This window comes from Phasianus colchicus, chromosome 9 (assembly GCF_987193195.1).
Source record: "Phasianus colchicus chromosome 9, bPhaCol1.hap1.1, whole genome shotgun sequence".
In the NCBI taxonomy this organism is placed as follows: Eukaryota; Metazoa; Chordata; class Aves; order Galliformes; family Phasianidae; genus Phasianus; species Phasianus colchicus.
The window spans coordinates 9885520-9907872 of NC_143444.1; the positions used below are offsets into that span (position 1 = coordinate 9885520).

Genomic DNA, 22353 nt, shown 5'->3' on the forward strand with positions numbered 1-22353 from the left:
CACATGGCTGTGATCACAGCAGTTGCAGAGCACCCATGTCCTCATGCTCTGCTGCATGGCAAAGGAGGCAGGGCTATTGGGCTGCCCGGGACCCCCTTCCATCCTAGCCCCTGCACCACAGCCATTCTCAGGCCTCTCACAAGGGTCAAGGACCGTGGTGGCTCCGCAGCTGGGAGCTTTACGTGACTCCTGCGCTCCCGTCTGGCTGTGGGCCCAGTGGCTTTCCAGGGTTTTCTCTTCTTCAACCTCCCTGTGGTCCCTGTGTCAGTGACTCAGAAGGGGAGAGGAGATGGGTGCCTGGTCTCTGTCCTCCCGCACAAACATTCGCATCACCGAGCTGGTAACTCAGAGACGTGGTACCACCAAGCAGTAATCCAGGGAGGCTGATCCTGAGAGAGCCAAAGGGAGACCTGCAGAGTAATTCTTAATGTAAAAAGGGACATGCAAGGTGGGCCGCTCAGGAATAGCACACACACACACACCTGGAGGGGTTTGTGGCTTATGCAGCATGAAGGCTGCTCAAACATGCAGTGCTGGGCTACGCTGGTGTAAATGCATTCCCGTGCTCAGAGCTGTTATCGAAGGTGATGTGTTCAGCAGGTGAATGTTTGAAACGACGAGACCTGTGAAGATGCAAAAATTGCATACGTACAAGAGAATGAAAATAAAGAATGCAAACTCTGGGAAGTTACAGGTAAAAGGTAGACCAAGAAGGTTTGAGGAAAACATCCTTAAGGCGTAAACATAAATCACAACAGTGTGAGAGGCAAAAAGCTCTCCAGAGAGCCTGGTGGGGCATGACACAAGCAGGTTTTATGAGAGAGCCAGCATAGGAAAGCTTAAGGAGTTGACTCATATCAGCCTATGAACAGGCTCACACCAGCATCATTCCTTCAGGGACACAAGACTGTCCGAAAGCATTGGGGTGTGTAGGGGAAAAAGTGATTTTTAATCACATTTTTAGAATGCATAGTTTTAAAAAATGGCCAGTGCCAGAAGGAGTGCTCAGATGGATTGCCAGAGAGTGCCTTGGGTGAGAATTGGGGCAATCCATCCACCAAGAAGTCAGTGTTGCTAAATATGATGTTAATTTTCAGAAAGTTCCAGTGGGAACCAGGAAGCTGCAAAGCAGCAAAGCTGCGTTCTATAAAAGGCAAGTTGTTAGAAAGGAAAATAAAGGCTTGAAATAACAGAAACCAGAATAAATACGGTGCAATGGGAGATTCCATGTGGCTTTTGAGTGGGCAGTTTGAAGGCACGAGCCCATATTGCTCTTTGAGGATGTCAGTTGCTGTGTACACAGGACATGGTCCTCAGAGGGCACTTGGGTCTCCAAAACGCTCTCCCAAAAGGGCTCTTAAAGAAATTAAGCTGTCGTGGGAAGAAGAAGAAGGTCTGCGTATTCCTTTTAGGAAATATTTTCTTAGCACTCCAAAGCCTTGAAATGGACAAAACAAACATTTATTACTAGACAAAGGTCTGGGGAAAACACCGGCTATTTCTGTGCAGCCCTTGTTTTTGCTCAGCAGAGAGGCACCGCGCAGCATCTCCCCAGCCCCTCCTCACCCAGCTGGGGCTGAAGGAGATGGAGGACCAGGCACGAGGTGGGGGAATAGGTCTGCAGGGGCATCCCTGGGTGCTCTGAGCCGCTGAGATCCCCTCGGAGCAGCAGGAGGTTGGCACAGTGGGAGCTGTGCTGCAGCTGCAAGGTTGCTCAGTGTCTGCTGGACAGCATCCACGCAGACCTCCTGCTCCCACAGATCCCAGCTCCCCCGGGATAGCCGACCCTGGCTTCGTTGCTGGAGATTAATGAGGAAAAAACAACTGCAGTCCCCACGACTCCGCAGCCGGGCGCATGGCTTCCCGTGTGGCTCTCATGGCCCTGCTGCCCTCCTGGATGGGGAGCTGTGAGAACCGCCGTGCCGTTTGCCCGTCCCGCTCCCGGCAGCCCCATTGGGTGACAACGGCACCTGCAGGCAGGCTGCAGAGCCTGGCACACCCCACAGCCCTGGGGCCATGGGGCTCTGGGCTGTCTCCAGCACAGGGTGCAGCATCTCCGTGCCAATAACAGCTCAGGCAGAGGCTGATAGAGCGCCTGATCCTCTCAGATACCTCAGGCGTCCTTCCTTTTATCCCACTGCCATTGCAAACCAGTAATTGCTAAGTCCAGAGGCAGAGATGGCCATGCCTGTTTCTAGCAGACTTCCAGCTTTAGGTTCCTAGTCACAGAACCACAGAATTGGCAGGGTTGGAAGGGACCTCAAGGATCATGAATCTCCAACCCCCCTGCCACATGCAGGGCCACCAACCATTCCACCTAATGCTAGACCAGACTGCCCAGGGCCCCATCCAGTCTGGCTTTGAACACCTCCAGGGACGGGGCATCCACAACCTCTCTGGGCAGCCTGTTCCAGTACCTCACCACTCTCTCCGTAAAGAATTTCCCCCTGATGTCCAACCTAAATCTCCCTTCCCTCAGCTTAAAACCATTTCCCCTTGTCCTGCTGTCACTCACCCTTTCAAAGAGTTGATTCCCCTCCTCTTCTAGTCAAATGTGGACACCAGCTTGCTGCACAGCAGTAGGAGATGGGCTGGAACAGGGCCCACGTCAGCCCCAGGGATAAAGAGGGGCACAGCTCTGACACAACTGGGGAGCAGAAAGCACATCTGGGGTGAGCTTAAATCCATCCAGGGCAGTTACGTTCACCCTTGCCACTTTACGTACTGTTAAAGCACAAGGAATTGCCTGGCTCTCCTTGCAGCATATATATAATGACTAACGTGGGTCAGAAATCAGAGCAGGTCATCCCCAGTGCCACGTGCACACACCTGCAGCAGGTGTTGGAGCAGTTTTGGAGCCACAGGCTTGGTGCTGGGCCACCCACAGCCAGGCTGACGCCCAGGAATTTGCCCCTCAGCCTCACTCCAAAGCACTGCCTCTTCACCATGCCTGGCTGAGGCTGGGAAGAACTCACACCATAGGTAGGCATTGGCTCCACGGTTTCCAGCTTCAGAGGAGCAAACAAAGTAAACATTCTCAATCCAAGAGAAGTGCTGTCACACTGCAGAGGACAGGTGCTGGGTCTATGCTCAGGCACCATTCCCCACTCTGCAGGCAGCTCTGGGCTCTGATGTTTGCTCGGCTCATCTGCAAGGGGGTGGGAAAAGAAACTCCACATAAAAGTCAAGGTAGGAAACCATCTGAGCCTTATCAAAGCATCACCATCATAAAACCAAACCACTTGTTATCATTAAAACACTTTTTTACGTTTATAACTTGTTCTGGAACAAACGTTACCTATCACTCACTTGCTGATAAGCACTGCTGAAACTGGAGGTTTTGACATTAATCACAATGTTTATTTCAAAGGCAAATCCTTCTCCTAAGCACTTGATTTTCACACAGGTAGTATTTTTGTAGGAAAAACGCTCACTTGCAAGCAGCGTTACTACGCACCTCCTCTAAACACTGCCCCAGAGCGTGCTACACCACCAAGGGGAAGCCTGGCAGGTTTCTCCAAGCTCTGCAGCTTGGCCCTGGCGCTGCCATTCCCTGCTCTCACCCCAGGCACATGCATTTCCCCGTGCAAGCTGGGAGAGGGGAAAACAAAATTGTGAGACGGCCGGGCCAGCTGCTTTGGGACGGCATTGGGGGCTGGCAGGGATCCAGCTGACTGCACTATATAGCTGTCGGAGGGAGAGCTGGGCTGCAGATCGAGTCGCAGTCATCGCACTCCCTTTTCTTGCAGCTGAGGAAGGAGAAACGTGCCAAGATGTGCAAAGGACTCGCCGCACTGCCGCACACATGCCTGGAGAGGTGAGAGCAGCTGGTTCTGCGTCGCTTATGGACTGGGAGGGAAGGGATGGGGCTGCTCCAGCTGTGGGTGGCTTAGAGCTTGAGGGTGAGCAGTGATGCAGTCCTAAACTCTGGTTTGGGAACCTCTCTGTTTGGCAAGGCTGCAGTGTCCCAAAAACCACCCCTTGACCCCACTGTTCCCCCATGCTGTATCTCTGCCTATGCTTGTGGAACAGAGAACCAGCATCTAGTCCTGCCTCCCCACCTGTCCTACCAGGGAACAGGGAGCTGCTGTTCCCAAGAAACCTTAGGGCAGCTTTGTTGGTGCAGGAGCAGGCTGAGCATGCAGCAAGGTGCCTGGGGATGCTGCTGGCAAGCCCCCATAATAGTTTCACTGCTCGGAGCTATGGGTCTGTGCAGCTGCACTCTCCTGTGGGTCTCAGGGTTGCAACAGTAATGTTTGCAAAGCATGGTAGGGAAAGCAGAAAAGCTGTTGCCACTCTGCTCCAAAACCTCCTCTAGCTCTGAAGTGCCTCAAAATCCTTTTTGGCTGACTGTGTTCTCCTCAGCACTGATGACCACAGCCCTGAGCCTTCTCATGAGGCTTAGCTTTATACACAGCGCTGTTTGTCCCCTCTTGCTGTCTCACCTTGCCTGCCCATGATGATGCTTGTGGCACCAGCTGGCTGCTTCCACACTGCGGGAGCATTTTGGGGCAGACACCTCCGTTTCGGGCTCTGGTTATTACAAAAGGCTTCTGGAGGTCTGGGGAGCCAGGGGCTCTCCGTATGTGCTGCTGGAAGAGAACCTGCTGCATGAGACTCCACCTGCATTCCTCAGGGCTCCAGCAATCTGGCAGCTGCCCTGCTCACAGCCAGCTCAGCCCAATCCTGCTCACCTCCTGTAAGATCTCAGCCCACATTCCCTCACCCTCATGAGGATCCCCAAGCACCAGCTCCTACCTTTTCCATGCTGTCTACCGTGGAGTGATTTCTCCTGCAGCGCGTATGGGGAGGTCCTGCTGAAGGCCTGCTAGACTGCAAGACTGGTCCCTCCTGACCCTCTCCCCGCAGCACACGCTTGCTGGCCTCTGCAGAGAGCCGAGATGCCTGTCTGGAGGCTGCTCCTGCAGCCAGCACTGCACTGCCTCCTCTCTAACATTCCATATTTGTCCATGTGTCCACCACAGCCAGCTGCTACAGCTGCTGCTGACATTTCGAGCAGCACTGGCTGTGCAGCCACACAGCTCCCCAGCAATCCCCAAAGTCCATCTCCTCACAAGGGATGTTACATCCCACACCAGCCATCGTGGGGATATTGCACTGTGATGCCACAAAGGCTCCTTGGTGGCTGCTCGCTCCCCAGGCTCTCCCACCTGTCAGGACATCAAGCAGATCCTGCCCAGAGAAAGCTTTCCCCATACAAATGGCCCCAGAAGCTTTTCTGCCTGGAAGCAAACCAAGAGCTGCAGTCCTTCAGTTGCAGCTTTAACGTCTTTGAGCTTCTTGTTTTGTTTTCTAACTTTGAAGCTCTCCTGGCCTGCATCTTCATGTGTTTGACAGAGTCCATATTTTCTCTTAATGCCTTTTGGAAGCTGTTCCTCAGACTTTTTCTTGGCTTGCTCCCACGTATTTTCACACGTAACCTTCCACAGTTCACGGTCTCTCCATTCCTCTCACTCTGGCGTTTGTGAAGAAAGCCTGTTTGCTTATCGCTTTCCTTTTCAACCCCGCTGTTTAGTCTTCCTGAAGGCTTGCTTGAAAACTGGTGACACATCTACTTGAGCACTTCAGGACAGCGCCTTTTAAATAATTCTGCCCACCCACATGCCTGTGAGTGCTCAGCCCTTCTGGCTCTCCTTTCGGCAACCTTCTCATTTCAGGAGCTTCCCTGTACACCAATGAGGCCCCACAGCTGAGGATGCACACTCAGGATGGGGAGGTCCTTGGTCCCATCCCCATACCAGCTGGGACATGTGTCAAGGCAGCCCCAGGTGTATCACAGCCAGACCAAGAGATGGAGCAAGGCTAGGGCTGCTCAGAGAACAGAGCAGCAGGAGAAGAGGTCATAACACAGCCCTGAGCCTAAAATATAGGGCAGGGAGCTCAGGTGGGGCTGCTGAGGGCTATCAGTGCTCATTTGTGCCCTTTGTGCCACACAGGTGTTGGCTCTGAGTCTGTTACAGGATGGGAATTTGAGCAAGGGCCAAATGCTATCCAAGGAGCACCTGCTGCTATGTAAAGTGATGCTGACCACTTCCATACCCGCAGCACAGGTCAGCACCAATAGCAGGGTGGTGGAGCACCGTGTCCTGCTCAGACAGGGACAGATGTCTGGTCCCCTTCTCTTCTTTGTTATGTAGTCATGCTTGTGGCTTAGATGTGGGTCCTGGTGACCTGCTGCCAGCACAGCCCACGTCCCCCACCCACCTGAGTCCTGCCACCAAGCTAAGCTGGGACAGAGGTGGTGGTGCCAAGGGGATGTAGCCCCAGGGTCCCCTCAGCATGGGGGTATGGGGACCTTACTGCCCTTCACCTCAGGTCCTGCTCCATCCAGGCAGGGTCTGACCTGCATTGGAAGCACGAGGGATGGAAGCTGTCCTGTCATTGTAGTCATTTTCTAAGAAAAGCTAGTTTTCTGGCTGTGCTTCTGCTCCATGTGAGGGTTGCTGTTGGTGGCTGCAGCAGGCAGCACGCACCCGTGGAGGGTGGAAAAGCAAAACAGAGAGAGATTTGCAGGCAGACAAAAAAAAAAAAAAAAAAAAAAGAATGGGAGTGAAATAGCAGACATAGCAAGGGAACGATCTTGCACAGAGAGCATGTGAAAATAAACAGTTGAGAGGAGAAGTGCAATGAGCCCTGGAGATGTGCAGCGTGGCCTCTGTCACCACGCCACGGTGAGGCTCCAGTGCAGCCCCCAGGGTCTGCAGAGCCCTCCCTGCTACAGGCACAAGGCTGAAGTGCTGCTGAGGGCTGAGCTGTGCAATGCAGTGGGTGCACGGGAGCAGGCTGACATGGGGTAGGCACCATGCACCATGCATGGGCAGCCTGCCTGCTCGTTTCCTTTGGACTTATTGCCATAGAAACTGCACAGACATCCCCAATCCATCTGTATGGGACAGGTGATGTGATTATCCCGGCCACAGATGGGGACAAAACAAAGTGATCAAGCTTACGAGCTGTGGCTAATTCTGAGCATCTGGCTTGAAACGCTTCAGACAGGCTCCTTTACAGCATTAAGGCCCATTTGATCACATGTAATTAGCAACATGGCTCTCTACCAGGCTGGGTGCCTGGCCACATGGCTGTGCCACCCCAGCAGCTCTGTGGTCTCTCTTGTATCCCTGCCTGACCTGCCTCTGCTCACTCCTGCAGGGCCAAGGAGATCAAGACCAAGTTGGGCACACTGCTTCAGAAGCCTGACTCGGCCATTGACTTCATCATCCCCTACCCGGAGAAGCCGGAGAAGCCAGCCAAGGCTGTGAAGTGAGCATGGGTTTGGGTAGCATGGCTCCATGGAATGCAGCATTCTCACAAAACTCAGTTTGCATTGAGATTACACATTCATTTAACACAAGTTTTGTGGAGTGGGTGGATTGAGAATCATGTCAGGAGGCAAAATGAGCCTTTAAAAGAAAAGTTAACTTAAATCTAAAAGCAGAATGGTGTCCTGTACATAGTCAATAGTCCCATTATTACCCCCAGCCCAGCCTCACTGTGAGCCTGGGCATCAGGACATCCGAGCTGCTGCCCCAGTGCACTTACAATCCCTCAGCACTGTCACCATCATGTCACCCTTCACATGGCCTAATGTTCATTTCCACTTTAAAAATCATGACTTGAGTTGTCTGACTTGCACTGGTCCCTCAATGGGGAGTGCTTTCCTTTTGCCCCGATTCTATGGCACCCCGCCTTGCTATTCCTAAACTAAGCCTCAGAGATCCTGGTGACCCATCACCCCAGTTCTCCAGAGCTCTTCACTCCATCCCTCCCCATTTTTAAGGAATGACCACCTGCTGCACGATGAGCATGAGCTACCCAGGCTTTCTTTACCCCTTCAGACCATCCCCAGAGGAGGTCCTGCAGTGGCGTGACTCACTGGAGAAGCTCCTGCAGAACCCCTGTAAGTCCCCCTCTGTGACCATGCCCCCCCACAGCCAATGTTCCCCTGGTGTGCAGTGGGGATTCAGGATGCCCCAGTGCTCAGCAGTGCCTGACCCCTGCAGATGGGCTCGCCAGCTTCCGCAGCTTCCTGTGCTCTGAGTTCAGTGAGGAGAATGTCGAGTTCTGGGTGGCCTGTGAGGACTACAAGAAGACCAAGTCCCCTATGAAGATGGAAGAGAAGGCCAAGAGGATCTACGAGGAGTTCATCCAGACCGAGGCACCCAAAGAGGTCGGTGGCTGCAGGGTGGGACGGTGCTGGGAGGGATGGGGGTTCCTCTAGCTGATGGCTGCAGGGCAGGCTGTGCCACAGCCAAGGGGCTTGCAGCAGCTCCGGTGCCTTGTTTGCAGACTCAGCAGCCACCCTCAGCTCTTGCCTGGCTGAACCCGCCAGGTCTGTCCCCATGACCTTTTAGTGGGATGGAGCAAGTGAGGTGATGCCACCATCCCCTCACAAATGTGAAGCTCCCATCCTTCTCACGCTCCCATCGCAGGTGAACATTGACCACTTCACCAAGGCTGTGACCATGAAGAACTTGGTGGAGCCATCGCCGAGCAGCTTTGATATGGCCCAGAAGAGGATCTTTGCTCTGATGGAGAAAGATTCCCTGCCCAGATTCGTGCGGTCGGAGTTTTATCAGGAGTTAATCAAGTAGCAATGCGGCCAGGCTGCACGAGGCAGCTCACCACGAGCAGCCCTATTGCTTTTGTCTCAGCACCTACTCCTATAGCCACTTTGCTTTCATGATGCCACCCTACAAGAGTACGTAGGAATGTTGCTAAACACCTGCCTCAGTGCTTTGGACACTCAGATGGCCCAGTGTCTCCTTTCTTTTCCATAGAGGACCAGCTCACAGGAGCACCAGGTGATGCTCCAGGGCCTGACTAGTTCAAAACACTGGCGTTGTTTAGCAACCCTATGTACCAAGCTCATAGTTTCCAGCCCGCAGCTGCATCCCCACTGCTGACATGTAGCCTGGTGTTGTGGCCCTGATGGCTGATGCCATACTCAGGTGGCATCTCTGGGGGTGCTGCTGTGATTGCTTCTCTCTCTGGTTGCTTCTCTGCAGCAGGCATGCCACAGCGATACTTCTGCACAAACCCAAACCAGGGGCACTGGTGAGAGGAGGGAGGACTGTCATGCTGGGGGAGAAAAGAGCTGCTGGGTGAAACCCGTCAGAGCAAATTCCAGGGAACATAAAGCAAGCAAACAGCAAAGCCAAAGATGTCATTGGAACAATAAAACCCCATCTTCTTGAACAGATAACAAACTCTGTTGAGTTTGTGTAGCCTGCCTCTCTCTTCTGTCTCCCTCTCTCTGCCCAGGGCATGTGTTTCCACAAGGCCATCTCTTAAAAGACCACATCTTTTCAAGCAATCCAAATCCAGCCTGCTGTCTGCTACCAGAAGAAATTGCATCTGACGATGAGGCAAAGGCACATGCAAAAGGTAGCTGGGGCCTCATCCAGCCCCGAAACAGAGAGTTCCTGGATGTGGAATGATCTGAGCCCCATCCCTGGGGGATCCCTGCAGCATCCATGTGCAAGGAGCAGCAGGCAGGGACTCACTGCCTGCACTCACCCGCACTCAGACTGCTAAACTTTAGGCCATGAGGCTCCACAAAGCCTCCTCAGCGTTTACAGAATTGGATCAAAACCTCAGTAAACCCAAATATTTACACACTGTCACTACGGCAACGAATAAAAATACCACATGAAGTGGGCTGCATTTTCCAGGCAGGGAGGGGATGCAGGGGAAAGATGAAGGCAACCATAAGCATGATGTTGGCAGTGGCTTTTTTTCTCCTCTCAAGCAAGTGGCTGGGAAAGTCAGAGCTGGAGCAGCAGGGTGAGGCTGGTGAGTCCTCTGGGGTGGCTCAAGCTGCCCAAAGGTGTGGGATAACCTCAGCATGGATGCATGACAGGAGTGGGCAGGAGGCTCAGGCAGCCCCGCCATCAGGATATCCCCACCACCACCTGCATGTCTTCATGAAGAGATGCTACCATAACCAAGTCTGGCATGTTTAACCTCCCTGTTCACAGCACAGAAATGCAAATCCAATCAGGCCTCTCCGTGGAAAGACCCAGACCTTTACTTCCCATGAATGCTTTGGCAGCTATTTCCAGATACCCTCACACAGTTGAACTCTGATGTTGACACTCTTGAAGTTTGGATTCTACCGGAAGCTGAATGTGCAAAGAAAACCTGGGATGTCATTGGCTGCAGCAGCTCTGCGTGGGGCAGGAAAACAGGGCTGGGGTATGTGAATGCCCAAAAGAAAGCTGGAGGCCATGGAGGTGAAACGGTCCCATTGGGAATCCCACCCCAGCTCGACCTCTGCTGAAAATGTTGGAAACTTGCTTTAGGGGTGATGTAACAGTTCCAGCAAGGAATAGGGCGGCCATGAATTGTGCCCCCCAAAGTGTTTCGGAGTTCTTGTGAAGTTGTGTTTGTGTAGAAGGCTCGTTTGGGCATGCTCACCTGGAAACATAGCGATGCTTGCACCGCATGGCCAGGCTTTCTGCAGGCCCAGGAGTGTTTGCCAAGTTAGTACCAACCATCATATCTCTGGTAGCAAATGCTTCATGTATTTTGTCACTCTTGCTTTTACCAAGTTTGGCATATATATGAGCACTCTTCACATGACATTATACATCTATAACGTTGCATCCATACTTAAGTATACACACACACATAAACATAGTCTTAATATTGGCATCCAGATCCCAGTCAGTCTGTGAATCAAAGTGCAGGATACAGTGCCTGGGGTCTGAGGGATAAGTAAATGGATTTAGCATGGTCCCCAACACCACCAAGGGAAACCTCAGGCCCTCACCTGCTGAAAAGAGAGGTGCATCCTCCCTCACACCCTTAGAAGCCACTCTGTGCCATGGCTCTGGCACTGCGCACGCCAAGGCCCATAGGGTGCCTGGGGATCCTCCTCTGCCATGGGGCAAGGCAACCCCATGATGCAGCCTGGGCCCCAGCACCATGCCAGCATGGGATGGCCACAGGTGCCCATGGGTGGTTGAGGGTGTCCCAGGGCTCACCCCAGCCCTTGGCCACTGGTCTGGGCTCCCTGGCTGGGAATGCAGAGGGCCATGGCCAACATCCAAGGTTGGAGCAAGATGGGCTCCTTACAGGTCCAAGGAGCTGCTTCTCAGTTTGACGTTCTCCATGTGGTTTCCATGCTTTAAGATGCAGGATGTTGGTGTGCACTGAGGAACTGGTTGCATTAACCCACATTCTTGTACCACTCAGTAATCCACATATAAACATTTATTTCTGCTACTGTCTCAGTGGACTATTTATTCTGTCTCTGTGTTGAAGGGGCAGTATGTCCTTACCTTCCATAGGGTACTCCCAAAGCCCTGGCAAGCAGCAAAGTCCTCTGAGAGCTTCAGCTGTGCCAGATGTGTCAGTTTCCCAAGAAACTGGAAAAGGGAATAAAAATATCACCCCACGAGACTGGAGTGGAGGAAACCCCTGGCGCCAGCACAGTCTGGGCATCCCCCAGTGGGCAGCTCTACACCTGTAGTGCTTGGGCACACAGTCAGGTTGAGCACTGAGCTGCAGTGTGCTCCCCTCTGGAGCTCTGATGTGCAGTTGGGGAAGGGGAGATCCCAGCTGCAGAGGCACATGGGACACCAGGGATTTGCAATGAGGAGGTTCCCCCCTCCATGAGTGGCCCCGCGCTCACCCCAGCCCTGTGATGAGGGTGGGCATTCCCTGTCAGGAACAGCATGGATCCCCAAAAGCCTACCCCTACTCCCAGCCCCAAGATGATAGATTCCTCTGCGGGGGAGCACACCTGTAGGGGTATAATGGCTGCTTCACCCTTCCCTGATTTAAAACAATGGGAGCAGAGCCACCTGTGAAATGACTTTTCAGAGTAACTTTAGTCAGTGAATTGCATCACCACGCATTCTTGGGTTCACACAATGGCACTTTAGCAGGGACTAATCCAAATATGTTTTATTTAATATGTATTCATTATTATTTAAATATCGATACATTTTTTTTTTTTTTGCAAGAGTTGTCAAGAGTTCCCAGTACCAGAGGCAAATAAAACATAGCCACATGCTCAGCTATGCTTAGAGTATTAGAAGCTCTCCATCTTGCAGCTGAACATGCAGGGTGGTATGTGTCAGCACACGAAGAAATGCAAAAGAAAGCAAATGTTAGAAGAGACGCTTCTGTGTGGGCCTCAAAGCACCACAGCCTTCTGCCATGTCAGAACCCCTGTGAGGACAGCTGTCTGAGGGATGCAGAGCGAGGAATGTATGGCTGTCAGAGCAGCAATTTCCAGCTAGGGAAAGACTGAGAGCTGGGGAGAGGATGACCAGAGCCCAGGAGCAGTAATGAGGCCAGCACACCCCTTCCACCATCTTCAGGACAAAAGTGAGTAATGCAACTACTGGATGACATGAATAACTTACATTAATAACTTAAAAAGCAAACAAACAAACAAAAAAACCCTGAAATATTTCAGGTACTCCCAAGCAGCACCTTCCCTCCTCAGCTGTTGTGGTAATGGTATTAGTCCATTACAAACTGCTTCATTCAAGTCAGGACAGGCAAACCTACATTCAAGAGTTACTAATATACAGCTGTCTGGAAGAGAAGGAACATTTTTCATTTCTGCTCTGCTATGGTATTGGAATGGTAGTTTTAGTTTGGGATCATGAAGAGTACAATTACATTCAAAAAACTGAACCTCCCCCTGATAATAGCTCTGTGTAGCCTTGAAAAAAGATAACTTAGCCAACTTCATCTAGATGCTACAGAGGGAAAAGCAGTTCGGGGAGAGCTTTCATGCAATTTTGTGTAATGACCATAGAAGACTGTGTGCTAGCCTGAAAGTGTTGATCTCCCTTCAAGAAAGAGTGGAGCTCTTCCTGTGCCTGATAGCTGGGAGCTATACGAACAGCTAAGGACCAGACCAAGTCCTTCCTTCCCACCTTAGCTCTTGCTGATTAGAAGGGGAGCGAGATACCAGTCCCCATCACCTTGCTTTGCCTCCCTGCTCCTTGCTAAGTGTCACACTGTGACATCACAAGACTGTTCCCTTTACGGCCAGCGCTAGGTATAAGTATGTGTGCCCCTTCCCTGCTGCTCCCACCCTCCTGGGCTCAGTGTTTGTCAGAAATGGAACCACAGTGACCTCACTGCACTCTCACATCAGACAGACCCCAGGGCTCCTACACAGTTGGAGTCGGAGGGTTTGCTACACAAACTGAGCCTGGTTTGGGTTACAAATGCTGGCTGCTGCATGACACGGGACACAACAGGGACATAAGACAGCTACTGAAGACAGCTCTGTTGTTTCATGCCAATGAATGCTTTTGCTGCCATATATTCCTACGAGAGCCCAGCCTGCTCCTGGCCTCGCTGCAGGTTCAGGCACACTGGGAGATGATATTAGAGTTACAGTCTAAGGCATGAGCGTGGGCTCTTTTGCAGTTTTCGGGCCCGCAGCCAGCTGTGGGTGGGCTGACCAAGTCCAGGTAGTAGGGGGACTTGAGGAAACGGCGGTAAGAATCCTTCTCCATGAGGGTGAATATTTTTCTCTGAGCCTCATCAAAGCAGGACAGTGTAGGCTCCAGCATATTGTGGCTCGTCTTCTCCCGTGTGCATGAATCCAGGTTCACCTGTGGGCCAAAGGGACAGCATCACAGCATCTGTCCCAGGAATGGTTAGCATACTCAAGTGCCTCCTAACTCCACCAAGTGAACTTAATCTGTCCGTGTGGGCAATGATCTGAAATGACCCTTGGACACCCTGTAGCCTTGCAGATGGATACCAATGCATCTCTTCTGCCAGATGAACTGTCAGGGCAGACTGACACACACTCCTCTGGGATTCAGCCTGCCACTAAACTCAAGCAATCTCATGAGGAGGTGGAACACTGGGAGCAGGTGGAACACTGGGAATCAGCATCCTCTTGGGCTTTTCCCACCTGAGTGTGCATGTGGGATGGCCACATAATTAGATCCACTTTCTCTCTATCCAAGTTAAATATTAACACAATAAAGATGACACCATTTCCTTGCTAAGCACAAGAGAAGAGGCACCTTTCTTGTGAAACTACCAGAATTCTTTTCCCTATTTCTGGCCTGGTTCAGGACCTGGGGTGATACCTATGCCCAAGAAATGTTCTGTGCACATACCTCTTTTGTTGCCTGCACAGAGATGAATTCATCATATATCTTCCTGGCCTTGGGGCTGAGCTTGGCTGGTGACTTGGTTTTCTTGTAGTCCTCACAACTGACCCAGAACTCGATGTTTTCCTCGCTGTACTCAGATTTGAGAAAAGCACGGAAAGCAGCCAGACCTCCTACAGATTATAGAGGAAGATATATAGGGTTTATAGAGGAAAATCAGAGCGGGTAAGAGCTTTAATTTCTGGGTTTGGTCAACACATATGAACACCATATGCCTCAGCAAACAGCAGTTCTGTGTTACCCTTGACTGAGCAATTCCTCTCTGCTGGCAGCAGCTCCAGCCTCCACGGCAGCAGCTCGTGCAGGCCAAAGGAGGCTGGAATTCAGGCAGGTCCCACTGGGATGTCAGACGTGGGTCCTCAGCTGCCTGCCCTCACACCGTGACCCTCAGTGGCTCAGCCAGAACACAAGCAACTTGCATGCTCCCAGAAGGCCATGAGGAGCCAGCTAGCATATGCTGCAGAGTATCAGGCCATGGGAATGGCGTGAAGGAAACCTCAAGGGCATCAGTGTGGTCTGGAACTGACAGGAAGACAAAGTCTCCCATGGACTCAGCTGGAAATAGCTTCTCTGCTTTCTGCCTCTTGTTTAACCCAATGTTCACTGTGTGCTGCAGTCTTGCTGCTCCTGAAATCATCTGGCATAGGAGTGGAACAGTTGCCCTCACAAAAGGGACAGCCTAGCAGTCAGCCAAAGCCCCATTCTTGTTACAACCACATTCGCTGCCCCTTGGATCTGACATACAGCACACTTCACCACCCCTCCCACAGGCCAAAGGAGCTACCTCGTGCTGTTAAAAGGCACAAAATAACACCCAAAGCCTCTTGGGACTGCTAGGCATGTTGGCTGCTGGTGGGACCCTCAGCATCTCCTCCTCAGCATCAGCATCAGCAGAAGGAAACTTTTTACTTACTGTCATGATGGATCAAATTTTCCAATGACTCTGCCCACTTTTTGACTTCCTCTTGGCTAACCCTGTCAGGAGAAAAAGGGAGAATCATAGAATCATTAAGGTTGAAAAAAAAAGCTAGGAAAATCTGGTCCAACCATCAGCCCACTCACACCATGCCCACTAACCATATAGCTCAGTGCCACATATGCATAGTTCTTGAGCACCTCCAGTGACAGCGACTCCACCACTTCCCTGGGTAGCCTTTGCCAGTGCCTCCCTTTCAGGTAGGTGTAGAGAGAAATAAGGTCACCCCTGAGCCTCCTCCAGATTAAACACTCCCAGTTCCCTCAGTCCCTTCTCATCAGATTTGTGTTCCAGATTCTTCATAGCTTTGTTGCCCTTCTCTGGACACGCTCCAGGGCATCAATGTCTTTCTTGTAGTGAGGGGCCCAACACTGAACACAGCACTTGTTTTTGGCCTCACCAGAGCTCAATAGAGAGGGATGATCACCTCCTGGTCCTGCCGGATGCACTATTTTTGATACAAGCCAGGATGCCATTGGCCTTCTTGGCCATCTAGGCACACTGCTGGCTCATATGTTCAGCTGAGCATGGACCAACACCCCTGATCCTTTTCCTACACACAGCTTGCCAGCTACTCTGCCCCAAGCCTGTACCAGTGCATGGGGTTGCTGTGACCAAAGTGCAGGACCTGGCACTTGGTCTTGTTGAACTTCATCTCATTGGCCTCAGCCCAGCAATCAGCCTGTCCAGATCTCTCTGTAGGGCCTTCCTACCCTCAGACAGATTGACACTTCCTTGGTGTCATCTGCAAACCTATTGAGAGTGCATTCAATTCTGTATTCAAACACACAGGACTTCAGGAGGCACTAAGAAGCAGCAGCAGCAGCAGAAATGCTAATGACTCCATCTCACTGCAGGAGTAAACAGCACAATGCAGCCAACCTTTGCTCAACTGCATGGCAGCATGGCTCTTACCTTTGGCTTGGAGATACTTTCTCCTTCTTGCCATGGGAAGAGCCATAGTCACAGGAATCTGACTTCTGCAGCAAGATACCCAGACGATGCTTCATATCCTTGGCACTGAAAGAAACGATTCAATAATGACATGAGAATAGTGCACTACAACTCCCTCTGCAGCCACCTTGCCTGCAGTAAGCTTGTTCAGCACTGTTTGGTTAGACCAAAGCAGGTCACAGCCAGTGACTCCAGTGCTGGCTTTTCACTCCTTGTTTCATTTGCTAGACAAAATACAGCAGAGTCAAAGTGTTCATATGTTACTCTCAGGAGCATCATCTTGCTGAGCCCGTCAGCCTACAGGGAGGGTGGGCAAAGGGGAGAAGCTGTTGTATTACTACTAATTGTTTACACTTAAAATATTGTGATAGAAAACCATCACTAAATCTGCTGCTTCTCCCTGAACTGACTTGCCCAGCTACTGGTGTCTGATTCTATGCTTACTAATGTCTTCCTGCAGGAGGGTGTCAGTATTATTTGTTTCCAAAGCCATGGTGAGCAGGCAGCCTTTTTCCCCAGATGACAGCAGGCATACCCTCTGTGCTGTGGGGCAGGTCATGGTGCTGGAGGTGCACAGGCAGCTCAGCCAGCACAGGGGTGGCCTGGCCAGTGCCACACATGGGACACAGCCAGACCCCACATCAACCCCTGTCTCCTGCTCCTGCAAAGCTTGGTTTCTGCACTCGGGCTGTGTTCTGGGGAATGAGCCCCAGTTGTTGTGAAATCATGTCTGCCTTGCTTCCCCCTCAAAGAAATCAAGAAAAGGAAACTCACCAGAGATAGAGAGCTGAAAGCAGAAAAGGGGTGCAAAGCTTGCGGCAGAAGCAGATGACAGGAATATCAAGGCAGAGCAATGCTGTGAGCTGTTTGTTTTGCTGATGGGAAGGATGGTTTTAGCGTTCCCACAGCTCAGTACAAATCCCTTAGGCAATTCTGTTTCTGACTAACAGTAAAAAGCCTGTAAACCATCATTTGTATATAATCTTACAAAGGAATCAGAGCCAAATCTGGTACTTCTGCCTCAAACACAAAGTGCATCATCGTATCTCCAGGCAAACAAGACCACGAGAGATGCTCGGAAATAAACAGTACCTTTTTAAGCAAGTGGCTGGCAGTGCAGCGAGTCCCTTGCACATCTTGCTCCCAAGGTCAGGTCTGTATTCCAGGAAAAAAATAATCACAAGGCAGGAGGCAGCAGGGGCTGTGCAGGTCCTTTGCTGGCTGCAGAATTCGGTCTGCCTGTGAGCCAGCTGCTTGGTGTGGCTCTGTTTTATAGCCTAGCCCAGCCAGCCCAGCAGCACTCAGTGACCCAGTCAGCAGCCAGCATAGCAGCTGCACCGTCCCCCTTCTGCCCACCCAAGAGGAAGAGGGTGACGTATACGCTGAGACAAATGGCTGAGTGGGACTGAAAACCTTACCAGAAACGAAGCTGGGTGGCTGGGTGGATTCTTTGCAAAGGACGGAAAAAGCTCCAGGGGTTTTCCCCTGTCTCAAAAGATGGAATGGTGCTGATAAAAGCTGGGGGAAGATTTCAGAGGGGCACAGTGAAAAAGGTCAGGGGAATCGGTTCTGTCAGTTCCTCAGTTCATTTTCCCATTCTTTTTAAAGGAATCTAGTGAAAATAAGGGACAAGAATTCAAAACCCCATTGGTTCCCACAACCTCAGCAAATGCAGAAGCTGGAGCTGTGAGGAAACAGGAATGTGAATTCACCAGGGAACTACCCAGGCAGATGAGACTGGGTACTTTCATTCTGGAGGCGTGTGGATATACACCTTTGATCAGGCTGAAAGAAAAGGTCTGAGGAGCACATCACCACTGGAATACAAAATGAGTTAGTCCCAGCACATTTATATTTAAGGACAGCTCATGCATATGAGTAGGAAAAAAAAAGATGAGACATTGAGAACATGGCTGCCTTACATATACGGATATCACTAACACCTCAATTCTTCATCTGCATTTGCCCCCAGTCAAAAGCCAGGCCTTGCTACCCAGTGTATCTGATCACCAAGGGGAGAGAATTCATCAGCACACTGGGCATAGCAGTGCCTCCTCGGAGGGGACTTCCTGGCAGCACTGAGGCTGCTCTGTGCTAAAGGATGGACGCACCACACACTTGGGCATGGGAATGCTTGGCTGCACTGCCTGGCTCTGGTGTAGTTCTGAAGGAGAGTTGAATGACTCCAGGAGGGTGCAGAAGGCAGAAGGAAGCTGAAAGCACCCTTCTGGAAGCGAGAGCTGGCTGATAGTTATTGAGCTGCTGCTCAGCACAGTCTTTACCATCATTACAAGAGGTGTCATGCACCATCATGCGCACAGGCTGCTCCTGTAAAACAAAGCAACTTCAGTTCAGCAGCAGGCTGTCTGCCCACATTGCCCACTGCTGGGCTCCCTCTCCCAAGGACACTTGAAACACTTTGCCCACAGCCTGGAAAAGGTGCAGGGGTAAGTTCTTCCCTCCCATATCTTTACAACCTCCAGCCTGCAGCACAGAAGACCCAACTCCTGGACTAGCTTACCTGCCTTGGCACACTGCATCCTCTCAGTTCGTTACCTGCACTGGATGTTCGTTAAGTGAAGCATTAAGTGCTCCAATAAACCTTAAAATGCTTTTATTCTAATGTGACTACTGCCAGACCTGAGCTGTGCAGTTCCCACACTGTTTGGACTATAATTTAACTCTAGCACAGGGCGCTGTCACACTTCATCTGGGTGTTGGTGAGCCAACAGCACTTGGGTGGGTCTGTAGGGAGTGACAGAGCACTGCAGAGCTGGTGCCAAAGCTCTCTGATGTCTCCTGTTTCAACAGTCAAAGAGCAGAATATGGCCAAGGAAAAAAATCTTACTTAATTGAGCAATTAAACGATTTAATTAATTTTAATCTTACACTTGTGAGATTCTGCTGCTGCTAGCAGACTGTAGCACACTCATGCTTGCTAAGCCAAGGAACCTGTGTCTAGGACACAGAAATTCTGCAGTTTTTCTGCAAATGGGTGTATTCAGAAATTTAGGAATCTTACACTTTCTGTATACAGTAAGCACATTTCCTGTGCAGTTCTCAACATTCACTTACCTTCTGGATACCCCAAAGGCTGTGAGAACAAGAGGCATTTTCTAACACTGCCAGCACAACAGACAGCAATTAAGAATTAGGCAATTTGCAATTAAGACCACCTTCTCCAGACTGGGCATGCAGACTCCCAGAACTGCAGCATTCAAAATTTTGCTCTTTCCAGCTCATTAACACATGCTTGTTCAGTTTGTTCCTCCTGCCAGGAGCGTGGGTTTGTGTTGTGTTTCTCCTCTCCGTTGTGTTTCCCAGCTGTTGAAGTTCAGTATCGTCTCAGCTGCTCCAGATGGTCCCCAATGAGAAATATTCCCCTTCTATCTGTTCCTCTACCCCTTGTATGAGCCCTTTTCTCCCAGCACACAGGTGGGGCTGTTCTTGATGCCAAGATCTCATCCCTGCAAGTGGAAGCATGGCAGCTCTTGTGTGTGCCATGCAATTTCTGCTTGCCTTGCCTGCGGACAGAGAAGGGTGGGGAGGTCAGTAGTGAGGATGGGCAGGGGGTACGAGGCTGGGGGCTCCCTGCCAAAACATCTCTAACGAATACTGCCACAGCCTTGAAACATGATGCTGTCAGAAGTGAAAAAAGCCTGAAAAAAACGAAGTAAATGCCAAGGAATTCCTCAGAGTGGCCTGGGAGATAGAGCGAGAAGCAGAGCTTTCTCTCCTGCCACTATTGCTAGGGAACAATCCACACACATGCTCATCCACCTCCCCCACTAGTGTGTGTGTGGGATGCATCCCTCAGCAGTGCAGGATGTGTCCCTCAGCTCGCAGTATAGGCTGTGGGAGGAGGCTGGGAGCGTAGAAGTACTGTTCCTGTGGTCATTGCCCAGCGTCAAGCTACCAGAGGCCATTGCCCTCCCTGCAGCACAAGGCTCTTTCCCTGCTGTGCCTTGCTGAGGCTTGTACAGGCTGGATACCTCTTTCTGCTGCTCCTGCTGGTCTGCCAGGCTCCTCAGGACTGCCCTAGCATGTGTCTGGGTGCTGAGCATCCCCATGGCAGTATGCCTGCTCCCTGCCTGTAAGCACTCTCTTGCATGGAATCCCACCCACCACAGATTCCTTCTCCAGTACACCCGTCAGTGAATAAGACTGTTCTGCTGACAAGGACCACATCTTCTCCACTCACATGCATGGTTTGATTGAATTACCACTAATGACCTGGGAGCAGGGCGCCCTGGAAGGTCTGTTTGGGTGTGAGTTTGGATGAGTCAATTCTGTGTGTGCCTGCATCTGACACTACAAGCAGCCACGTTTCCTGTCCTGGGGTTCTGCCGGGGCCTGGCTTCTCTCAAAGATGCATGGAAAAGCCTAATTTGTCTCCATCAGGTCCCCCAGCCAGCACAGGGATTCCTAGAAGTGGCATTCCACAGCACAAAGAAACAGAACTGTCCCTTGCCTCTGCAGTGCAGCGCCTGACTTCATGCATGACCGCAGCCACAGCCCTGGTAAGCAGCCCAAGGCAGCCTGTGCAGGGAAAGCATCCATTCCTCAATTAGCCCTGACAAGAGCCATGACTCACCCTGCTGCCACATGCTCCATTCGCTGCTTACACGCAGAATTTCTGTGAGTGGATTTATCTCCAGGCTGACCCAGTCACCTCTTTGCTTTTCTTGTCTACGATAAAGATGAACTTTTAAAGGTGATGCAGCTTTGAGTTGTTCTGTTGAGCCTGCTCCTCTCTGAAGTGATGCTCTGTAGATGTTGGCTTATTCATGAAGCAGGTTCCATCTTCATAGGCTTTATACAACCAAAGAAGCAACTCATTCAATGTTTCCACACTCCCAAGTATTTCCTACTTGTACTGTGCCTATATTACATACTACTCATTTGGGGTGGTGGTTGTTTTGGGGTATTGCTTTTTCTTCAATCCTTAGTTTCTGGGTTGCCTACTTTTGTTGCTATCAAGAAGGCTGAGAAAAATCAGAAAAAAATACTTAAACTTGTAGCAAAGGAAGAATTTTGTTCTGCCCAAACAGACCTTTTTTCTCCTGTTTTGGGTTTGCCAATGAAACAAAGAGTTTTTTGTCTGACCACTGCTCTTGTTTCTGGGCATCAAACAGCAGAAAAAGCTGCAGTTTGAGTAATTTGCCTTCCAGTTCCCAGATCTCCATCTCATCATCAATTGTGATTAACAGCCCATTAAACATTTCCTTTTGATCACTCAGAAAGTTTTGAATAACACTGGACCACAAACCAAGCTACCATATGCCTCTTCACTGATGCTTTCCAAATACTAAAAACACTTTGAAATGTCTCAGCCAGTTTGAGTCCATTTAATATGGATTTTACAGTATTTTAACCCAAATATTGACAGCAAGTCAGACTCATCTGTTTTATCACCACATCAGTCTCAGAAAAAAAAAGCACTATTAGGTTCATTAGAAAAGGTCTGTTTTTTTCCATTAAATCATGTCAGCTGGTATCAATTACATCACCTCCTTTTCAGATGGGTCTGCTATCATCTGTGCTACCAGTGTTCCTGCACTGATCAAAAGGTTAATAGCTTGGTGACTACACAGCTTCTTTGCTTGCTGGGAAATACCCTACCAAGGCAGCAGCAGTGAGACGTGAAGGTGGGACAGCTCAGATTGGCACCATCATAGCAGCATAGGATTGTTTGGTTTGGAAGGGACCTTTAAAGGCCATCTGGTCCAGCTCCCTGCACTGAACAGGGACACCTACAGCTCCATCAGGTGCTTAGAGCCCATCCAGCCTGACCTTGGGTGCTTGCAGGGACTGGGCACCACCACCTGTCCAGGCTAATTCCAGTAGCTAAAGGACACTGGTCTGTGCGCAGCTCCCTTGGGCATCTCTCACTGATGGGCTGACTGCTTCACATGAACATAACCAAGGATGCAGAGGAGGCAGAAAGTGAGAAGGGAGAGAGCATGGCTGCATCAGGAATGATGAGCATCACCTCCTTTACATACAGCTGAAACACTCCCTGCTCTTCCTGCGCCTTGGCAACCCAGCTGTGCAGGGACTTCTTGTCTATAGCTTTGAAAAGCTTGACTTTTAAACATGGCTGAGCTATCTTCTGCTGAGGTGATCACTGGAGGATGTGAAGTTACAGCCTACATCTTTCATGGCTGTGTATCTGGCGAGATCTGCAGCCTTGATCTTCCTTCCTCCCTTCCTTCCTCTCCTCTTATCTTTCCAGCAGCAGCA

General features: G+C 50.8%; 2 protein-coding genes and 1 long non-coding RNA gene across 4 annotated transcripts; 1 reads left to right on the forward strand and 2 right to left on the reverse strand.

The window, feature by feature from the left end:
- Positions 1–13: 13 nt before the first annotated feature.
- LOC149916811 (uncharacterized) lies at positions 14–3588 on the reverse strand. The gene is made up of 3 exons (XR_016469124.1): positions 2516–3588; positions 483–623; positions 14–410 (listed from the first exon to the last, which is right to left on the reverse strand). It is a non-coding gene; the product is annotated as an uncharacterized LOC149916811 (long non-coding RNA).
- A 19-nt stretch (positions 3589–3607) lies between these two features.
- On the forward strand, positions 3608–11245 carry RGS5 (regulator of G protein signaling 5). The gene is made up of 5 exons (XM_031595785.2): positions 3608–3817; positions 7171–7281; positions 7857–7918; positions 8022–8188; positions 8451–11245. The coding sequence occupies exons 1-5, from the start codon at positions 3774–3776 to the stop codon at positions 8610–8612; spliced, it is 546 nt and encodes a 181-aa protein (XP_031451645.1). The 5' UTR covers positions 3608–3773; the 3' UTR covers positions 8613–11245.
- Positions 11246–11958: 713 nt separating this feature from the next.
- On the reverse strand, positions 11959–17542 carry RGS4 (regulator of G protein signaling 4). Of its 2 annotated transcripts, XM_031595783.2 has the most exons (5): positions 17203–17509; positions 16072–16176; positions 15094–15155; positions 14127–14293; positions 11959–13607 (listed from the first exon to the last, which is right to left on the reverse strand). In XM_031595783.2, the coding sequence occupies exons 1-5, from the start codon at positions 17244–17246 to the stop codon at positions 13356–13358; spliced, it is 630 nt and encodes a 209-aa protein (XP_031451643.1). In that variant the 5' UTR covers positions 17247–17509; the 3' UTR covers positions 11959–13355. The 2 variants fall into 2 exon arrangements, with proteins under 2 accessions (XP_031451643.1, XP_031451644.1); XM_031595784.2 differs by lacking the exon at positions 14127–14293 and having other exon boundaries at positions 13403–13607; positions 17203–17542.
- Between the last annotated feature and the right edge of the window lie 4811 nt (positions 17543–22353).

What these genes read in the sequence shown, in the direction of transcription:
- RGS5 (XM_031595785.2), top strand. Translation starts at nt 3,774, where the DNA reads ATGTGCAAAGGACTCGCCGCACTGCCGCACACATGCCTGGAGAG. An exon ending in CCGCACACATGCCTGGAGAG is followed by an intron (nt 3,818 to 7,170) that starts GTGAGAGCAGCT and finishes TCACTCCTGCAG; the next exon opens with GGCCAAGGAGATCAAGACCA. An exon ending in GAAGCTCCTGCAGAACCCCT is followed by an intron (nt 7,919 to 8,021) that starts GTAAGTCCCCCT and finishes TGACCCCTGCAG; the next exon opens with ATGGGCTCGCCAGCTTCCGC.
- RGS4 (XM_031595783.2), bottom strand. Translation starts at nt 17,246, where the DNA reads ATGTGCAAGGGACTCGCTGCACTGCCAGCCACTTGCTTAAAAAG. An exon ending in AAAGTATCTCCAAGCCAAAG is followed by an intron (nt 15,156 to 16,071) that starts GTAAGAGCCATG and finishes TTCTCCTGACAG; the next exon opens with GGTTAGCCAAGAGGAAGTCA. An exon ending in AAATTTGATCCATCATGACA is followed by an intron (nt 14,294 to 15,093) that starts GTAAGTAAAAAG and finishes TATAATCTGTAG; the next exon opens with GAGGTCTGGCTGCTTTCCGT.